Genomic DNA, 20507 nt, shown 5'->3' with positions numbered 1-20507 from the left:
CTAGGCGCTGAAATTTGCTGCCATCTTCTGAATTGTCTAAGCATTACAGTAAACACAACACTCACCTCATCTGTATATCAACACATTGGCTTAACCATGCACATTATCAAGTAAAAATACTGAGAAGAATGCTGCACTTAAAGTAGTTTTACACCCCAAACAAAAATGTAATATGTTGCAGCTCCCCAATCCTTAAATGTGGTGGCTACATTCGTTTTTTTTTTGGGGGGGGGGCTTTTTCCCCTTTATTTTTACCCGGTGATCTAGCCAGTACACTTACCTGAGTCTGATCTAAATCCAGTTATGTGCACAAGAGCAGCTGCTCTCCCTCCCCATTGGCTGAGACAAAGCATCAATCACAGTCCGTGGGAGGGAGCAGGGGACAGGGCCATGCCACACTCTGTGTGCCAATGGACACACAAAGCTGGCTTGGAAACAAGCATGCATGAGTGCAACCCTAACAAGCAGCTTGCTATGGGGTTACTTGGCAGGGGGGAGAAGCCAGGAGTGCCAACGATGGACCAAAACCACTCTGTGAAAAACCACTGCACCGAGCAGGTAAGTTTGACATGATTTTTATTTATTTTTTCCTTTTGTATCACTTAATTAAATGCCTAATGACTTAAAGCTTAAAGTGTCACTAAACCTAGGAGCCTGCACAGAACATGGAAATGCAATTATTTTAGTTTATATAAACTGCTTAATACCTTTTCCCATCAGAAGTCTTGTGACATAGATCAGTGTCTGGTTAAAGAGGAGTTTTCATTCTACTCTGACTGACCTATGAGGCTGCAGGACCCCTGACCCTCTGTCTGGACAGTGCTGATTGGCCCTGTGCTGATCACAAGAACCCTCCCAAGAAAACAAAAAACTCTCTAGCAATACACAAAGTGCAAAGTGATTCCAAGGCTCTGTATGAACAGGAGATAGATTGGGGACAGTGGAAGAAGGGGTGGGATCAGAAAAGACAGAAGCCTTTTTACACAATGAAAAGGATTAACCCCTTAGGTTCCACAGTGAGTATAACAAGCATGCTTTACTGCCTAATACAGACTGATTTTACTGTTGTGGGTTTAGTAACGGTTTAACTCCAGCTAACTTATAGTTACAGATATATTTTTTCCTTTTGGTATAAAGGTTTTAACAAATAAATAAAGGATGACAATTGTAGGCACCCATAATTGGTAATTGGTTTGTCTCACCCTCTAAATTCCACTTTTATTGCACAGTTTGGTTTGTTAAAGGAAGTTGAAAAATAACAAAAGGATACAAAAAAAACTAAGCTAGAGAGGGACCTCAGAAAAACAAAGTCTGATTCATTAAAACATATCTAAACTCAAAATATAAAATTATATATTAATTTCCACATTGTATTTCAATCATTTCTAGCCTACTCTCATTTATCTGAGAAATACTGCAGATTGTAAACTTACTTTATGAAGATTCCCAAACATTTACTTCCTTGAATTCAGTAACATTTTCACAATTCCCCCGTGAATAGGCACTTCTGTGTCACACATTATATAGAGCCTGCCTCCTGGACTACAGAGGTGCTGAGGGGAGGAGTTTTGGGAGGCGAAGTCAGCACAAGAATCACTGTTTGTAAGCAGCAAGGTACCATGGAGTCCTTAGACAGGAGACATGCAGAACTCACAAAAAAAAAAGCGATTTTTCGAAAAATAACTATTGTTTTTACTGGTATTACAATGCTTGTGTTAATAAAATGAGAGTGTATGCTGTGACCATAGAATAATTCCTTTAATGCTAGTGAGAGGTCAAGTATATCATTTGTTATTTTGCTTTTAGTGCCACTTTAAGTCTCAGGGGGAAAATAAAACTATTTGAATGCAAGGCGGAACTCACATTGCAAAGAAACAATTACCCTATTTATTGGCGTATAACACGCACCTTTTCCCCCTGAAAATAGGGGGGAAATTACAGGTGCGTGTTATACACCGATAGTGCACCTCGAACTCGGAGGGGAACAAGTGCCGCTGCAATTCACCGAGCCGTCATCTTCCGTTTACTCGGCTCTGACGACACACACACAGTCCTGCCTCCACCAACCGGCATTGGAGCAGTGTTCAATTAATCACAGGAGCTGGACCAATGCTGATGGCGGAGGTGGGACTGTGTATGTGACTGCTGATCCTGAGTGAACAAGAGATGACGGCTGTATGAGGAGATGGTGAGTCTGCAAATGGGCACCAGGCTGCAAAGGGACACACAGGCTGATGGCGGAGGCGGGACTGTGTATGTGACTGCTGACTCCGAGTGAACAGGAGATGACGGCTGTATGAGATGATGGCTGTATGAGGAGATGGTGAGTCTGCAAATGGGCATCAGGCTGCAGAGGGACACACAGGCTGCAGAGGGACACACAGGCTGCAGATGGACACTGACCATTATTTTGCTTCTAAGTGGTTTATTTATTTTTTTATTTTTTTTGCCAGTGCGTGTTATACACCGATAAATACGGTAAATATAATATTTCCTCACTTTCGTCCTTTTAAAGGTTATAGGCACATGCCACTAGTTGCTTTTCTTTTGAATGTGTCTAAAAATATAAACTGTATAATAATTGTTGTACGATCTGGCAGATTTCAGGCAAGTGGAGGGGTCATATACCTAAGCACACTCTGTAAACTGGGCAATTACCCCCTTCCTTAGAGCTACAATATTTGTGGTCCAGTGTCATTCATCACCCTGGCTTTCCTCACACCTATGTGATGTCACAACAGATGTCTAATATAGACATGTTCTAGGGATGATACTTTGTAATTTTGGTTAAATACAAGCAGTAATCATAGTAAACCTATGAAAATGTTTCAATTTAATTATGCTGGTTGCATATTCTGATTGTGCATGATTGTGCAGGTTTTGAACCTAGATAAACATGGAGTTTGGACACCCTTCTTGATGTTTGAAAAAACAGGAATTTTGGATATACAGGCAATTCACCTACACTCACATAGATACTTGCTTTCTATGTGCATTTAGCTATAAATTGGACAGAAGCAGGATGTTTTTGTACAGTTGCCACAGGCAAAGAAGCAGGAGTGCCAAAAATAAAAATAGCTCAGAAACACAGTCACTGTAACTTAGTCCTCTCAAAGTAAAAAAGCCAATTGCAAATGTCACCAGCATGTCAGTTCCCAGGTTTGTTCCAGGTGCTGCTGGTGCAAGCAGAGTTGACATTTTAGCTATTGTAAAGGTAATCCACTGACCTGTCTTCAACTCTGTTCTGCTGTTAAATTATATGCGATACCAAAAAACGGTATATTCCGACCAATGCTTTATTGTCCTTATTTTCAGTATTTACACTAAATACTTTAAGAAAATACTCAAGCTGGCATAAAAAAATAAAAAAAATCTTAGGCAGAACTGTAAACATCTATAAGATCTGGCTTTGTCTTATTTTTGTAGCTGGAAGGCTGCTTACATGTAGAACAGCTAATCCTGGGAACCAGAATAGTTTTGCTTATGTGCTTGTCCTGTTTTAAAGTGAATCCCTATCTATCACTAGGAATAGTTTTATCCCATAGTTATTTAAATATTAGAACATCATTACAAACCAGGTTAGGTCCAAGGCAACAAGGAAATGCTCTAAGTAAAATAGATGTTTCTAGCCAGAGAGGTGTTACTTAGGGCACCAAAATGAGTATGCCTACAAGCTCCACAGGTTAAAACTTGGCCCTGCAGAGTGGACAGGGTAAGGTCAGTCATAGTTGAGCAGACCACTAAAATCTCATTTACATTGCAGTGCTGTCAGGACCAGTCAAAGGGATTGATTTACCAAAACTGGAGAGCGCGAAATCTGGTGCAGCTGTGCATGGCATCCATTCAACTTCTAACTTTAGCTTGTTCGATTATGCTTTGACAAAAAACCTGGAGGCCGATTGGTTTCTATGCAGAGCTACACCAAATTTTGCACTCTCTAGTATTAGTAAATCAACCCCAAAATGTCTTTCCCTACTTAGCTGAAGCATGGCTATAGCAAATTAGATAAAGGTTTGTTTCCTTTTTATCACATAATTCTGACTGCTCTGGGGAAACTTGAGGCATGCAAGAGAAGAGGTACTTTCTTTGTTTTCTAGCACCCCTGTAAACATAGAAAAGATTCTGCACCACTGTATTATTTCCTTATGGAACAAATATATGTTTGTATATGGTCATAATGTTAGGCTTGTTGATATAATACATATTAATTGGTGTTGAATTAAAACACTTTCTTTGGGGTTATGTAACACAATATCTCAGTATACCTTCTGGACTTTTCCAGACCATATAGCACATTGGGGTCATAATAAATAAATACTGTATTTATTGGCGTATAACACTCACTTTTTTTACCCAGAAAATAGAGGGTAAACTGTGCCTGTGTGTTATACGCAGGGGGCTGTGGAAAGTTTTTTTCCTGAAACTTCCCTCTTAAAGTTAGGGTGCGTGTTATACACCTGTGCGTGTAAGGCCTCATACACATGACTGAGTTTCTCGGCAAAAACCAGCAAGAAACATTTTTCGACGAGAAAACTGCAGAGGGTCCCATCGAGCCAAAAAGAGAGCATGTCTTCTTTTTCCTCGACGGGAATGGAGAAACTTGCCTTGTTGAGTTCCTCGACAGCCTAACAAGGAACTCGACGAGGAAAACGATGTGTTTCGCCCGTCGAGTTCCTCGGTCGTGTGTACAAGGCTTTATACGCCGATAAATACGGTATGTAGCGCCAACTTAAAACTTTTTGATGGTGGTGTAGACTTCTGACAAGCAAACAAGATTGCATCCTTTCTCCTTTGGGATCACTTGGATCACTTGTGTTTATAACAAAATAACTACAGATAAAAAGTATATAATATCAAGAAAAAAAATACCTTATTTCTTTGTTAATAGCATCTAACTGCTCTTGAAGCATCATTGCCAATGTCTGAGCATCAGAATGTCCACCTGGAGATAAAAGGTCCATGGAACTGAAAATCGTTTCACGATCATCATCATCTATATCAGACATCTCCGTATCACTTTCAAAGGGAAGACTGCTAAGCACTCCCATTTGCTGTGTTCGATTCCATTCATGGTCCCCTAGAGACTTCACCTGTTTAGAAAAAAATTGTGGCAAAACAAAAAAATTAATTTTGTGTCAGGCACATATACATTTGTATTTTTTTATTTCATAGCAACAAGCTTCTGGAATCTACACCCCAAAATTATTTCCTAATACCTTAATAAGGGATAACAGAATCAAAACAATTACTAATAATCACTTTTTGATTCTGATGTCTATTTGCTTGCACCATAGGTTTGCACAGATGTATGGATTTCTGAAGTTAGGCAACCATGCATATATTCAGAAGAATTGAAACATTTGCAGTTTGCCTGGCTTTCATAATCATTTGTGCACCACTAATTTTAACAATCAAACAGAAATATACATTTTAAATACACAATGTAAATTTTGTTTCCCTATCCTAACATTTGAAAAAAATATGTTCTACTGCTAATAGCTGATGCCCCTAACTTCATTTAGGGGCATCGGGGGAATCCCTGATGAAGTAACCTGACTGTGATGATACACGTCGGGATTAATTGACAGGCGCACTGCTCATGGATGATATGCAGTGTACCATTGTGTTACAAATGAGTATTTATATTGCTAGCTTTTACCAACACATTTTTACCTAAACTTTACTAAACTATTTGGGTATTCCCCTTCATCCCTCCTACCCTCAATAAGTGAGTGTGAGAGGACCCTTATACCACTATAGAAGAGCCATTATACACTACAGAGCATTAACCAATGGAAAATTAGAGAAGGACCCCTAAAGGTAGCTGGGATTACCAACACCTGAGAACTACCAGCCATCCATAGGAGGACCCACAGAAGAAATTGGATCATTTATTCACATATGCTGTTACCTTACAGCAGTAAGGTGAGAGGCCATCTTGCACAGAGGTGTCACTGCATGGAAAGAAGAGACACCTGCTATATCTTATTTGCACGGTAAAAGACTGAAGCACTTTTATTCACCCTTCACATTATAATATTCATAGGACCTCTTTAGAGGCTTATTAGCTGTTTCCACGTTTTTACCCATACCATATTCACATTTTATCTATGCATTAGTTATGGTATTTTCATAATTTATATGAGCACTGATTAAATACTCATTTGTATATTATACATTAATTCTATTGCTAGGGGCCCTTGTGAGGGGTCTACATACTTGAATCCAAAGTACAAACATGCACGCTCCGAACCAATGCTAACCATAATACAACATTAGCAGAAGTTGCCCAAAGGGTGGCAATAAAGAGCAGAAAAAACATGTAGTTTTGTGCATGTTGGCTGAAAAAGTTCTGTCGTCTGCATGCAGAACAAGTTCACGGCCAACGCCCTTCGCACAAAATTCCACGGATTTGTCCGATGGAAATCTGATCGTGTGTACAAAGCTTTAGATAGGAAGTGTGGTACTTGCAGGGTCATCAGGAAAAAATAAAAGGAAAAATAGCATAAAAATAAGAACACAAATGCACCCACCACATTTAAGGGTTGGTTAACAACAATATACACCATTTTTATTTTTTGGCTTGATGCTGCCTTTACCTACCGTATATACACTTACCAAAAGTATTGGGCCACCTGCCTTTACACGCACATGAACTTTAATGGCATCCCAGTCTTAGTCTGTAGGGTTCAATATTGAGTTGGCCCACCCTTTGCAGCTGTAACAATTTCAACTCTTCTAGTAAGGCTGTTCACAAGGTTTAGGAATGTGTCTGTGGGAATGTTTGACCATTCTTCCAGAAGTGCATTTCGGAGGTTAGGCACTGATGTGAACGAGAAGACTTGGCTCACAGTCTCCGCTCTAATTCATCCCAAAGGTGTTCTATCAGGCTGAAGTAAGGACTCTGTGCAGGCCAGTCAAATTCCTCCACCCCAAACTGGCTCATCCATGTCTTTATGGACCTTGCTTTACGCACTGGTGCGCAGTCATGTTGGAACAGGAAAGGGCCATCCCCAAACTGTTCCTACAAGTTTGGGAGCATGAGATTGTCCAACATGTCTTGGGATGCTGATGCCTTAAGAGTTCCTTTCACTGAAACTGAGGGACCAAGCCCAACCCCTGAAAAACAACCCCACACCATAACCCCCCACCACCTAATGATTTGGACCAGTGTGCAAAGCAAAGTCCATACATTCCTATACACACACTCCTAAACCTTGTGGACAGCCTTCCAAGAGGAGTTGAAGCGGTTATAGCTGCAAGGGGTGGGCCAACTCAATATTGAACCATACGGACTAATGCTGGCCATACACTATACGAAAAATCGTCCAAACCCATTTTCGAACAACTAAATGTATTGACCAATAAAACGTTCAGAGAACATAAATAAAAAAAAATTGGTTTGTGTTTTTTTTACATATACCTAGTGCAGACAGTGAGGACGAGAAACACATTAACCTTTCAATATATAATTAGTTCGGCAGAAAATTTCCAAACTTGTCCTTCGTTTTGTCCGCTCAAAAACATCCCAACGATTATCGATTTTGTGCCCATTAACTGTCCGAAAAACAAACAAACTGTCTAAATGACCGAATTTCGGCCTAATTTTCAAATAGTGCATGGCCAGCATAAGACTGGGATGCCATTAGGCCCCGTACACACCATAGAATCCATCCGCAGATAAATCCCAGCAAATGGGTTTCAGCGGATAGATCCTATGGTGTGTACACGCCAGCGGATCTTTTTCCGCGGATATTTCTCCCCTGGGATGGATTCCAGCAGATCGAATATTTGCTGACATGCAGAACATATCCATCTGCTGGAGTCCATCCCAACGGATGGATCCGCTGGTCTGTACAGACTCACCGGATCCATCCGTCCGAAGGGATCCTCCGCATGCGTCGTAATGATTCGACGCATGCGTGGAATTCCTTATATGACGGCGCGACACGTCATCGCCAGAGGATTTTGGCGCGGATTTCAATGCGATGGTGTGTGCATAGAAATCCGCGGAAATCCTTGAGAGGATTTATCCGTGGAAACGGTCCACTGGACCGTATCCGCGGATAAATCCTCTCGTGTGTATGGGGCCTTAAAGTTCATGTGCATGTAAAATGTCTTCATCTTCCAACCACAGTACCAGGCTGCAGTGAAAGCAGATTATTCCCTTATTCAGCAATAGTTCTGTTTTGGCCATCAGAATCAAGCTGTGTGAATACAGAGAAATGTACTTTCTTGTTAAAGACAGAAGAAAGTTGATTTACTAAATGTAAATTGGGTTGTTCACTTTGCAATGGGATCTACCCCACCGTTTAAAGTGATTGTAAATTATCAACTTGTAAAACAACCCATTCAGTTTGAAATAGAAATTAAAGGCAAACATTTTTTACATAGATATAAAGAAAAAATATATAAATACCTATCTTCCCTCAGTGATCACATTCCCTCTGTTCTCAGCTGCATGAGATCTGGGAGGAGGAGAAGCCGCAGCAGCAGCAGCACACTGAGCTTCCCAGTGAGTGGCTGTGCAGCGGGGGCGTGTAAAGACATGTCTGACCATTGCAGGAGAGCACACTGAGTTCCCAGCATAGCTAGAGCACTGACCACTGTGTGCTCACCTGCTTAGTGTGGTCAATTTTTAATAGGAAAGCCGAAGAACTGACAGGAACACCAGGAATTTCACACAAAAGAAGCAATACAAACAGAAAAGGATATGTTCTCATACAAGTACATGGTACAGCAAGCACATATAAGTAAAATAATGTGTTGGGGTAACAAATGCTTTAATTAAGCTCTGATAACTTCCATCATACAATCATGTGCAAGCATTACCACTGTTTTGTTTTTTGTTTGTTTTTTGCACATGATTGGGTATTCTTTTGCGAAGTAAAATTTTACCAAATCCCCTAAGCTCTTATGCAATGTGCAACTTCCCTTGCAAAGTGAACAGCCTATTTGTTTTTTAGTAAATCGAACTCAACGCCTCACAGCAATTACACTAGCACATGCATACAAAATATCTACATCAAATATCAGACCTTTGGTTCTTCTCTTCTTACTCCTATTCTTCCTCTACGTGACCTCCTTATGACTTTAGCTGAACGGTAGTCTGGCTGCGTATCTACCAATGAACCAACAGAGTATCTCAATTCTGCTGATGATTCCAGATGAGACCTAAGAGAAATGCAAAACTTGTCACTAAGATGTGGTGTACATACCTTTAGCCTGTAGATGTCACTATATACAGTAGCTTTAATGTAAAACGACAGTGCCTACTAGATTTGGTACACAACACATGATCAAATGGATACACTAAGAATAATTCTCTAAGATTACCAAGGGAAGGAGAGAAGGGGAGAGCAGATGAGAGGAGAAGGGATAGGATACATTCAGGAGACAGGAAGTTAGGGCCAGATTCACAAAAGAGATACGACGGCGTATCTCCTGATACGCCGTCGTATCTCTGTTTTAGGGGCTTCCTAACTATGCGACTGATTCATAGAATCAGTTACGCATAGTTTGCCCTAAGATCCGACAGGTGTAATTGTTTTACACTGTCGGATCTTAGGATGCCATACCGCGGCCGCCGCTGGGGGGAGTTTGCGGCGTAAACCAGCGTTGGGTATGCAAATTAGTACTTACGGTGATCCACAGCGGTTTTTCGCGTTCGCTACGTCGCTGCTAGTCTAGTTTCCCGTCGCAAAGTTAGTCGTTGTTTTAGCTGCTCTAACTTTACACAGCCCATGTTAAAGTATGGCCGTTGTTCCCACGTCGAAATTCAAAATGTTTTTTTCTTGCGTAAGACGTCCGGGAATATGGAAGTACGCTACGCACGTCGCCGTTCAAAAAAATGACGTCACTTTGTGCAAAGCATGGTGGGAATTTCGAGCATGCGCAGTAGGTCCGGCGCTGGAGTGCGCCTAATTTAAATGACACACGCCCCTTTGAATTACGCAGGCTTACGCCGGAGGCCGCCGGCGTAGGTTTTCATTGCAAGTGCTTTGTGAATCAGGCACTTGCGATGAAAACTTGCGGCGGTGTAACGTATCTACGATACGTTATGCCGCCGCACTTCTACGTGAATCTGGCCCTTAAAGAGTAAAAATAAAGAGGGGGAGGAGAAAAGGCAATAAGGCTCTGTTCACATTAGTGAGATTTCAGATGTGACTTGAGTCACACAAAATTGCAGCACAATGGAAATCATTTTTATTTCATTGGTGCCTGTTCACCCTAATGCAACTCAACAAGTGATTTTGGAAAAAGTTGGCCCCAATATGCAAACAACGTCAAAGTAGCATTCAAGTTGCATCCAATATACACTTCAAACTCACAATTAAAGTCGGATCAAAATCGGATTTCAGCAGTGTGAACCTAGCCATATGCATTATTTAATTTGAGGCAGAAAGTATAGTAAAAACAGCTGAATAGTTTACAGCTGGGGTTTGGTGGGAACCATTAATTTGCTTCAAAGGGATCACCAACCATTTCTGGCAACACAGAGTGGCAAGGGACTCCCCATCACAAAATCTGTTCTTCCCAACCCTTGGGTTACCTGTGGTCATCTTGTGAGGTATTTTGTGGAACTGATTTTAGTGATGCAGAATGTTATGGGGCCAGAATGTCAGTGCAATGTGATGTAACTTTTTCTGACTCTTTAATGACTGCAAAAGAACCACTGGATTGGGAGTAAGGACAATGTGGTGCCTGTATTTAAAAAGGGATCCAAGCCTTTACCAAGTAAAAATAGATCTGTTAGTTTACCTTATATAGTTGGGAAAATACTGGACAGTTTAATAAAAGACCACATATAGTAGATGACTTCTTATTTTAAGCAACAGAAGTTGTCAAACAAATCAGATTTTTTTTTTATGAGAAGATTAGTAAAACCTTAGACCGAGGGGTGGCTGTGGACGTGGTAAACTTGGATTTTGCAAAAGCGTTTGACACAGTTCCCCACACACCGCTCATGCGTAAGGTAAAGTCTACAGGCTACGAAAGATCAATTTGTAAATAGATAGAAAACTGGTTAAAGATAGAATTCAGAGATTAGTGGTTAATGATTCTTACTCTGAATGGTCTAAGGTTATCAGTGGTGTACCCCAAGGTACAGTGCTGGGACCCTTACTTTTTCATATCTTTATGAATGATATATGGTTTGGGATTAAAAGTACAATTTCAGTCTTTGCAGATCACACCAAGCTATGCAGTGGAATAACGTCCTTGCAGGATGTCTCCAACTTACAAGACAACCTCAATGCTCTGTTTAATTGGGCAACTATGTGGCAGATGAGTTTTAATGTAGATAAATGTAACGTTATGCACTTGAGGGGTAAGAATATGCATGCATCATACATACTAGAGGGAGTACAATTGGGGAAATCAATGGTGGAGAAGGATATGGGGGGTTTTGGTAGATCATAAGCTCAATAATGGCATGCAATGACAAGCTCTGGTTTCCAAAGTGAGCAAAGTCCTTTCTTGTATTAAGAGAGGTATGGACTGCAGAGACAGAGATATAATTTTACCCCTTTGTAGGCATATTAGAATAAAAGTTGAATATTTATTGAAAAAAGGACATAAACATTATTTAAAAACCCACATACAGTATAAGTGACAATTAGGGCCGTTCCTAAGAAGGCCTGAGAACACTAAGTTGCATAACACAAACACCTACAACCTAAAGGTACACTGAATGAAAGTAGAGGACTACACAGTCACTTCCTACTAATAATTTTTTGGGAAAACCCCTAAGGTTTGTAGAAGGTGATGTATCGTGTGAAGAACAGTTCTCCCCTATGCTGAGGAATCTTTGGATGTAACATCTTCTACGATTCCGTTTTTGGAGAAGCCTTTTCCATACTTTTTCAACTAATGGGAATGTCCCTTACTATGTTATCACTAGCAGTGCCCATCAGCAAGTGGTTCCTTTGATTGTACTTATTTCCATACTAAACTCCTAGACAGTACTTTATCTAAGGATTTCCTTCAGAATCTATTGAATAGGCTCTGTACGAATTAAGAAAAGGATCACCCCCTGTGCACCTGCTTGTATTTCTTGACTACTGATCTACCCTCCGCCTGTCTCTATTCACCCTCCACGTTTGGAATAACTTGTCAAAAGCTCCTGAAGAAGCGTTCTTTCCAATAATGCGCAACATGTCGAGCTTCACATGATATAGCCTTCTACAAACCTTAGGGCTTATTTTATAATTATTAGTAGGAGGTGACTGTGTAGTCCTCTACTTTTTTTACTGTACCTTTTAGGTTGTAGGTGTTTGTATTATGCAACTTTGTGTTCTCAGGCCTTCTTAGGAACGTCCCTAATTGTCACTTATATGTGTGTTTTTTAAATAATGTTTATGTCCTTTTTTCAATAAATATTCAACTTTTATTCTAATATACCTACAAAGTCCATCATCTTCTATATATATTTTGTTCAATCTGAGTTATCGGGACGTGGCACTGTATATTTTTTAAGTTCATATCCACAGCTCCACTCTGTGATGATCTGACTCCTGATTTCAACATTTTACCCCCTGTACAAATCATTAATTAGACCTCATCTGCAATATGCAGTTCAGTTTTGGGCACCAGTTCTCAAAAAGGATTTCGGGGAACTGGAGAAAGTGCAGAGAAGGGCAATCAAACTGATAAGAGACATGGAGGAGCTAAGCTACAAGGAAAGATTAGAAGAACTGAATTTATTCTTGCTTGGGAAGAGGAGATTAAAGGGGGATATGATCAACATATACAAATTCATAAGGGGGTCCATATAGTGAAATTGGTGTGGAGTTATTCACTTTAAGGTCATCTAGAGGAAAAGAGATTTAATCTCTAAATACGGAAAGGTCTCTTCACAGTAAGAGCTGTGAAAATGTGGAATAGACTTCCTTAACCACTTCAGCCCCACAAGGATTTACCCCCTTAATGACAGGCCATTGTTTGCGATATAGCACTGCGTCGCTTTAACTGACAATTACGCAGTCATGCAACATTTTACACAAAATTGATGTCCTTTTTTTCCTACACATAGAGCTTTCTTTTGGTGGAATTTGATCATCTCTGCGGTTTCTATTTTTTGGGCTATAGACAAATTTGAAAAAAAAAAACTATATTTTTAAGTTTTGCTATAATTATCCAAAAAAAAAACCTCTTCATCAGTTTAGGACAATCTGTATTCTTCTACATACTTTTGGTAAAAAAATAAAAAATGCAATAAGCGTATATTGATTGGTTTTTGCAAAAGTTATAGTGTCTACAAAATAGGGGAGATATTTATGGCATTTTTGTTATTATTATTTTTTTACTAGTAATGACGGTGATCAGCGAATTTTAGCTGGACTGCGACATTGTGGCAGACAGATCGGACACTTTTTACACTTTTTTAAGACCATTTACATCTGTAAAGTGATCAGAGCTAAAAATTGACACTAGGGGGTGATCAAGTGGTTAAGTGTTTCCTAGGGAGGTGTTTCTAACTGTGGAGGGATGGGACTGACTGGGAGTAAAGAGAGATCACTGTTCCTGATCACTAGGAACGGCAGATCTCTCTCTACTTCCCTTACAGAACAGGGGGTATATTTACATTGACAGATCCCCAATATTGCTCTCTGAGGAGCAATAGCGGGTTGCCGGCGGACATCTTGGGTGCCGACCACGTGCATCGACTCTGGCGTCGCAGTCGCATAGGCTCCGGCATTACGCTGTGGGTGCGTGCGCCCCCTTAAGCTCTTAAAGCAGCAGCCGTGCCAACCTGCCTATGTAATTATATCAAACATTTTTTGTTTCTTCTTTTTAGTGTCACATTAAAACAATGTGCAACATTTAAAATATAAAAAAAAAAAAAAAAAAAAAAAAAATTCTGTACTAGAATCATAATTATAGTGTCATTATAAACTAGGCAAATTATACAATAAACATATTTTTTTTATATTCTGCAAAACTGATTAGAGTAGGAAAAAAATATGCAATTTTTAATTAAGCTACTTATTTTTGTCTATAGATTGCAGAGAAAATTGAAAAACTTTTTCAAGACAATATCACTAAATGTTTATCACAAAAATATATATATATATATATATATATATATATATATATATATATATATATATATATATATATATATATATATTTGTGAAGTAATAACAAATGTATTGCTAAATAGACAGGTTTATAGCAGAGAAACTAATTGCAGTCCATAAGAGGTATACAGGTGTGACAGCTGAAGTGGTTACTAAAAAAGAAAAAAAGTAGTGTTCTTACTCTCATTTCATGAAAGGAGAATAGCATTTTTAAGCGGATCAAAGTTTAAGCTGTCAGTTGTAAGATGAATTGTAGTATTGCTCATCCTGCCAGAAAAGGGAACCATGAGACTTCATTTAGGTGGCATTATTTGACACCAAAGATTGAAAAGTGTGAGCCTGAAAAGAGTTTGAGGCATCAAAATGCCACTCAAGGTGATATGCCCTTGAGATAACTAGAAGCATAAAGCATAGATGTAGATGTAGTAGACATGTAGCTTGGCAAACACTTGAAGTCATGAATAAATACATTGTCTTTTTAAAGGATGGCTCACTCACAATAAAATAACAACACATTGGGTGATCTACAGCAGTGGTTCTCAACCCTGTCCTCAAGTACCCTTAACAGGCAATGTTTTGGGAATTTCTCTTAAAGTGTCACTAAAGGAAAAAAACAATTTTCTTTAAAATAACAAACATGTTATACTTGCCTCCACTGTGCAGTTAGTTTTGCACAGAGTGGCCCCGATCCATGTCTTCTGGGGTCCCTCAGCAGCTGTCTCTGGTCCTCCCTGCAAGAACTCATCACATTCATGTGAGAGAGCTTGCATGGTGATGAGTCCTTGCGGGCGCGCTCCCGTAATACAGCGAGCGGCCATAGCCTCTCACTATATCACTCGGCCCGCCCCTCGGCGCGCCACGTCGCTGGATGTGATTGACAGCAGCACGCTGCTCTCAATCCATCCGCTCTAGCCTATCAGCAGCCAGGCTGAGCGACGAAGAGGATCTCAGGACCGAGCGCGGGACTTTCGAGGGGTCAGGTAAGTAAAACGGAGGCTGGGGGGGGGGGGGCGGCATCATCAGATGTTTTTTCACCTTAATGCATAGGTTGCATTAAGGTGAAAAAATGTTTTCCTTTACAACTCCTTTAAGGCTCATACACACGATCAGAATTTCCGACAATGGTCCGACAGAAGTGTTTTATCGGACAATCCAACCGTCTGTATGCTCCATCGGACAATTGTTGTCGGAATTTCCACAAATGTGTTTCATCAGATCATCCGATCGTGTGTACATAAGTCCATTGGACTAAAATTCAAAGTAAAGACAGTGACACGCATGCTCAGAACCAATGCTAAACATCAGACAACAATAGCAGAAGTTGCCCAAAGGGTGGCGGTAAAGAGCTGAAAAAAAAAGTGATTTGGTGAATGTTAGCTGAAAAAGTTCTGCCGTGTGTATGCATACCAAGTTCACGGAATCCATGGAAAAGTCAGATGGAAGTCCCATCATGTGTATGAGGCTTAAGATAAAATAGCTGTCCAAAATACCAAGCCATTGACTAAAGGAAAAGATAAAGGAAAACCTGCAAAACATAGCATGTTGGGGGTACTTGAGGACATGGTTAAGAACCACTGATCCACAATATATGATATCGCACTTTGGAAAAAAAAATCCAAAACAACTTAAAAGTACAATAATCTAAGGTAAGTATAATCTAAGGTAAGTACTTTTACCATTTAAAGAAGCCATGACAAGTTGATGTTACCCACATCAGCAGAAGAGCATAACAAAATGGCTTCTTGGGAATCTTTATTCCATTTGTTATAAAAATCATTGTAATAAACAAGACTATCCCTGATATACTAAGTACCTGGTTAAAGTTGGTTCTATCAAGGATCCAGTACGTATCTTCACCTGATCAAATTCCGTTCTCATTTTATCAAGGTCTTCTGCTAGCCTTTCCTGAAAATAATCATTTCAATTTTATTCTAAACATTTACTCAAAATGTAAACAGATTTTCAATACTCATTGCTCTGGACAAGTAAAAGTAACATAGAAAAGAGATTATATATATATCTATATCTATATATATATATTTATAGATATCTATCTATAGATATCTATATATATATAGATATTGATCTATAGATATCTATAGATCAATATCTATAGATATATATACATATATCTATAGATATCTATACATAGATATATATACGGTTTCATATGGATTACCCTTGGTATATACAAGTAGTGCCATACAACTAGACGTTTACCTGCAATTATTGTGCAAGATCTGTAAGACTGTGATCTCCTGTTTATGGTTTTGCCAAAATCAGACTAATATAGATAATGCGTGTACCTTATCATGTAAACAATCTTCTAACTGTTTTCTGAAATGTTCTGAATCCTGAAGTAAAATATTCTGTAAGATGAAAAAAAATAATAATAATAAAAAAAATGGTTTCCAATATCAAAATGACCATACATTTAAACAGACAGCATATACTATAAGCCAAAATACTCATATCAAAAAATGGTGTCCCTGACCAAGTTAGGCAATGAACACTGAAAACTAATACTTCAATACCTTTATCAGATTTTTATATATAGCTTATAACTTTCGGGCAAGATAGCACCCATTGCTCTTTTGCGTGAATAGAAATTGTGCTCTTCGTAGTTAGTAGAAAAATGTGCCCTGTGTGATCATGTACACTGTGGGGCAGATCCACGTACCTGCGCGTAAGAATCCGCCGGGCGCAGCGTATCGAAGATACACTACGCCGCCGCAACTTTTTTTTTCCGAATCCTCAACGAATTTGCGCCGTAAGTTACGGTGGCGTAGTGTATCTTTGGAGGCGTAAGGGCACGGAATTCAAATGGATGTAATGGGGGCGTGTTTTATGTTAATACAACGTAACCCGACGTAAACAACGTTTTTTTTGCACTGCACATGCGCCGTCCGTGGGGGTGTCCCAGTGCGCATGCTCGAAATTAACCCGGAACAAGCCAATGCTCACGACGGTGACGTCATTCTACGCAAATCCCTATTCGCGAACGACTTACGCAAACAACGTAAAAAATTAAAAAACGACTTAAAAAAATGCACCGGCCGGACGTACGTTTGTGGATCGCCGTAAATAGCTAATTTGCATACTCGATGCAGAATTCTACGGGAACGCCACCTAGCGGCCGCCGAAATATTGCCCCTTAAGATCCGACGGCGTACTAAGACGTACGCCTGTCGGATCCCTCCGAGATGCCGTCGTATGTTGTTTTGTAGATACAAAACAAAAATGCGACGTGGCAATTTAAAAATTACGACGGCGTATCAATAGATACGCCGGCGTAATCCTTTTGTGGATCTGTCCCTGTATATGTACTTTATAAGGCTGCTTTTACATTGAAAGCATTGGCCGTTAGAGGTAAAGCACTGCTAGTTTTGGCAGTGCTTTACTGTTGTTTAAGCGGCGCTTTTGAAGGGGTTAAAAACACCAAACCACCCTAAAGATGCTGCTTGCAGGACTTTTCCTAACGTCCCGCAACTTTTCATAACGTTCCTAACGTCCTGCAAGCGCACCGCTCGAGGTGCTATTTCTAGAGCTAAAACGCCTGGAAAACAACCTAGGGGTCTAAATCATAGTGTCTGTCATTGTCATGTAATTCTTCCATGAGAAGTACCTGGCTGATCTTGTCAGTCACCTTTCTTTCTTGTTTTAAACTGACCACACAAAGCACAGAAGCTGATTTGTGTAAGTGTGGTCAGTTTTCATTCTTTTGGCTGGCCATTCAGATGTACAGGACACTGCACAGACACACAACATTCCTGTATTAAGTAGTTTTTTTAGTCACCACACTCTTCGACCAACCACAGCCATTCCCCTAGCACACACCCCCTCCCAATCACCTGTTGAACATGCCCCCTGCTCAAGAACAGCCTGCATCTTGCCTCCAGTTGAACCGACTATGGGATACAGGCTTACTGGGTGTCTGAACAGTGTCCTGTAACCTCACCTACCCAGTGTTAGAAAGAAGAGTAGCATGGTCACATGACAGAACTTTTAACCTTGTAAAAAGGTAAGAAAGTTAATTTCTGAAACTAACCAAGATCAAATATGGTATCTTCATAACAATAACTGTATTAGAAAGTGCTACTTTATTATAATACCACTGTTTATATTCATTGGTTGCAGTACACAAGCTTTACTTTATGTAAAACCAGTCTATTGTCCTATTGGTATACAAGCACGAGCCATGTGTGTGGTGCATAAAGAGATGATGCTGCTAGTTTAATGTACCTGAAATATTTGAGAGCCCATTGACACTTGCCTGCACACCAAGCCAGAGCAGTTTAGTGTGTGGGCAGCAGCAGGGGCGGACTGACCATTGAGTCACTTGGGCACTGCCCGAATATATAGATTAGGACCACTCACCTATCCCTGACTTTTCCAATCTGTTTTTCCTATTTCAGGTTAGCGTCTTAAGACAATCTGGGCGATAGCATGACAGCCACATAATTATCAAAACCAGATCATTACGGGCTGCCCAACTGTTCTACCTAGGTTTTCTTTGAAAATATTAGCAAAAACTGTTTTTACCAGAATTATGTTTTTCTTTCAAATTTTAATGATGCATCCATCTCCCAAAGAATAAAGATATACAAGTCACAGCTGAAACACATACATATGTATTTCGACTCTGGGCTCTCCATCTTAAGCTGTCAAGTGTAACCTTCGAATGACAAAGGGCATTCTTTAAACCTAACCACATTTATTTTGAGTAAAATATAACACTATATAACCGCTATATAACTATATACACATAAACATATACAATATGCGTTGAAACTATTGGATTTACTAATATATATTTGATCTTTCAAAGCATTGACTTTTTTAATTGTAATACCCAATACCCAAGATATAACTAATATAAATAGGCATTTACAGTATAAAACAAAAGTAAATAGTAGCAATAAACAGTATACATAAATAAACCCAGTGAGAGCCGGTGATGTGAAATTTCCTCGGACTTGTGAAAAAATCGGACCCGCGCCACTTCCGGTGCTCGTACGTCAGAGCACAGCTGATCGCGGGTCCACGGCGCATGCGCAGATGTTTTTTTTGGGTCAGTTGACTTAACAAGCTGGTTCCGCCTATGGTATTTGTTCCACTCAACAGCTGATGATCAGCTGTTGCGTTCGGCTATTTCCGTAGCCTGCTACTGCGCACGCCCGGAGTCTGCGCAGTCGGTTGTGGAACAAGCTCGGCGATGGTCATCTTCTCCTCCTCCCTCCCTGAAGCCTCCCCCGCCCGGGTGCTCGCTGACTGGTGCCCTGGATGGGCCGCTCTATTGTCAGTCAGTGAGCTCCTCCTGCTCTGTCAGCCCCATAGAGCCGCACACAGCCCCCCCCCTCTACGATCCGTTTCAAACCCGACGTTTTACAGAGAAACACAATTTAAATGATGTAATAAATATACATGTCTGGAGGAAATGTTATGAAATTGACGGTGTGGTGCAGTGAAGCTTTCCGTCCTCCCCTGCTGACTTATGGTACGCTCCACAAGCCGGGTTTCCTGTCTCAGCAGCTAGCTGCCGATTCCGTGTTCCACAGCTGACGAACAGCTGTTTTGTTCGGCTATTTCCGTAGCCTGCCCGTAGAATGTTACTGCGCATGCCCGGAGACTGCGCAGTCGGTTGTGGAACTTCCCCCATAGGGGAACATTGAGGACAAGTCACCGTGAATATCATAGACTGGGGTAGGCGGGCAGAGGCGGATCAAGCACAATTCAGAGACTCGGGTGGGCGGGGCGGAGGCGGTGCAAGAGTTTTAATGACATTATCGGCAGCACCGCCTCCAGCCCCGTCCCTAAGCAGGGTTTCTTTAGGTCCGTGATAAATATAGATTTGGGTGGGCGGGCGGAGGCGGAGCAACATTCTCAATTACATTGCCACCAGCCCCGCCTCCAGCCCCGTCCCTTTACACACAGTAGCCTGCTTCTTCCCATACTATTTTGGTCCGTGAATTTCATAGACTCGGGTAGGCGGGACGGAGGCGGAGCAACAGTTTAATGCCCAATATTAAAGTCTGTCAAGAAAATGTCTATTTAGGTGGAGATCTTCTGAATACCCGACCAACAAACACATTTCCATTTTATTACTCATTTCAATGGGAAAGTTTAAAGTGCCAAAAAGTAAAGTTCCGCTCCTCTGTATTTTTTAAGGCTCCATGTACACGGGACCATCCTCACCCCCCCCCCCCCAACATCCTCCCAGCTGCAGGGATCAACCCCCCCCCCCCACCGCCATCCTCCCGGCTGCAGGAATCACCCCCCCCCCCACCGCCATCCTCCCAGCTGTACTAACCTCCCCCCCCCCACCGCCATCCTCCCAGCTGTACTAACCTCCCCCCCCCACCGCCATCCTCCCGGCTGTACGAATCACCTCCCCCCCACCGCCAACCTCCCGGCTGCAGGAATCAC

The 20507-nt window shown here is 40.8% G+C and overlaps 1 protein-coding gene across 12 annotated transcripts in view; it reads right to left on the bottom strand.

Annotated features, from left to right (window-relative positions):
• Positions 1-20507, bottom strand: part of PPFIA2 (PTPRF interacting protein alpha 2) — a 480721-nt gene that overhangs the window by 95109 nt on the left and 365105 nt on the right. For all 12 annotated transcript variants that reach the window (XM_040344191.1, XM_040344192.1, XM_040344193.1 and 9 more), the window contains 4 exons: positions 16388-16450; positions 15895-15986; positions 9039-9174; positions 4870-5090 (listed from right to left, as the gene is read on the bottom strand). In XM_040344191.1, coding sequence (XP_040200125.1) covers positions 4870-5090; positions 9039-9174; positions 15895-15986; positions 16388-16450 — 512 coding nt within the window. The remainder of the gene's footprint in view (positions 1-4869; positions 5091-9038; positions 9175-15894; positions 15987-16387; positions 16451-20507) is intronic.

Source organism: Rana temporaria, chromosome 3 (genome assembly GCF_905171775.1).
Source record: "Rana temporaria chromosome 3, aRanTem1.1, whole genome shotgun sequence".
NCBI classification, from domain to species: domain Eukaryota; kingdom Metazoa; phylum Chordata; class Amphibia; order Anura; family Ranidae; genus Rana; species Rana temporaria.
This window is presented reverse-complemented; position numbering and strand designations above follow the sequence as displayed.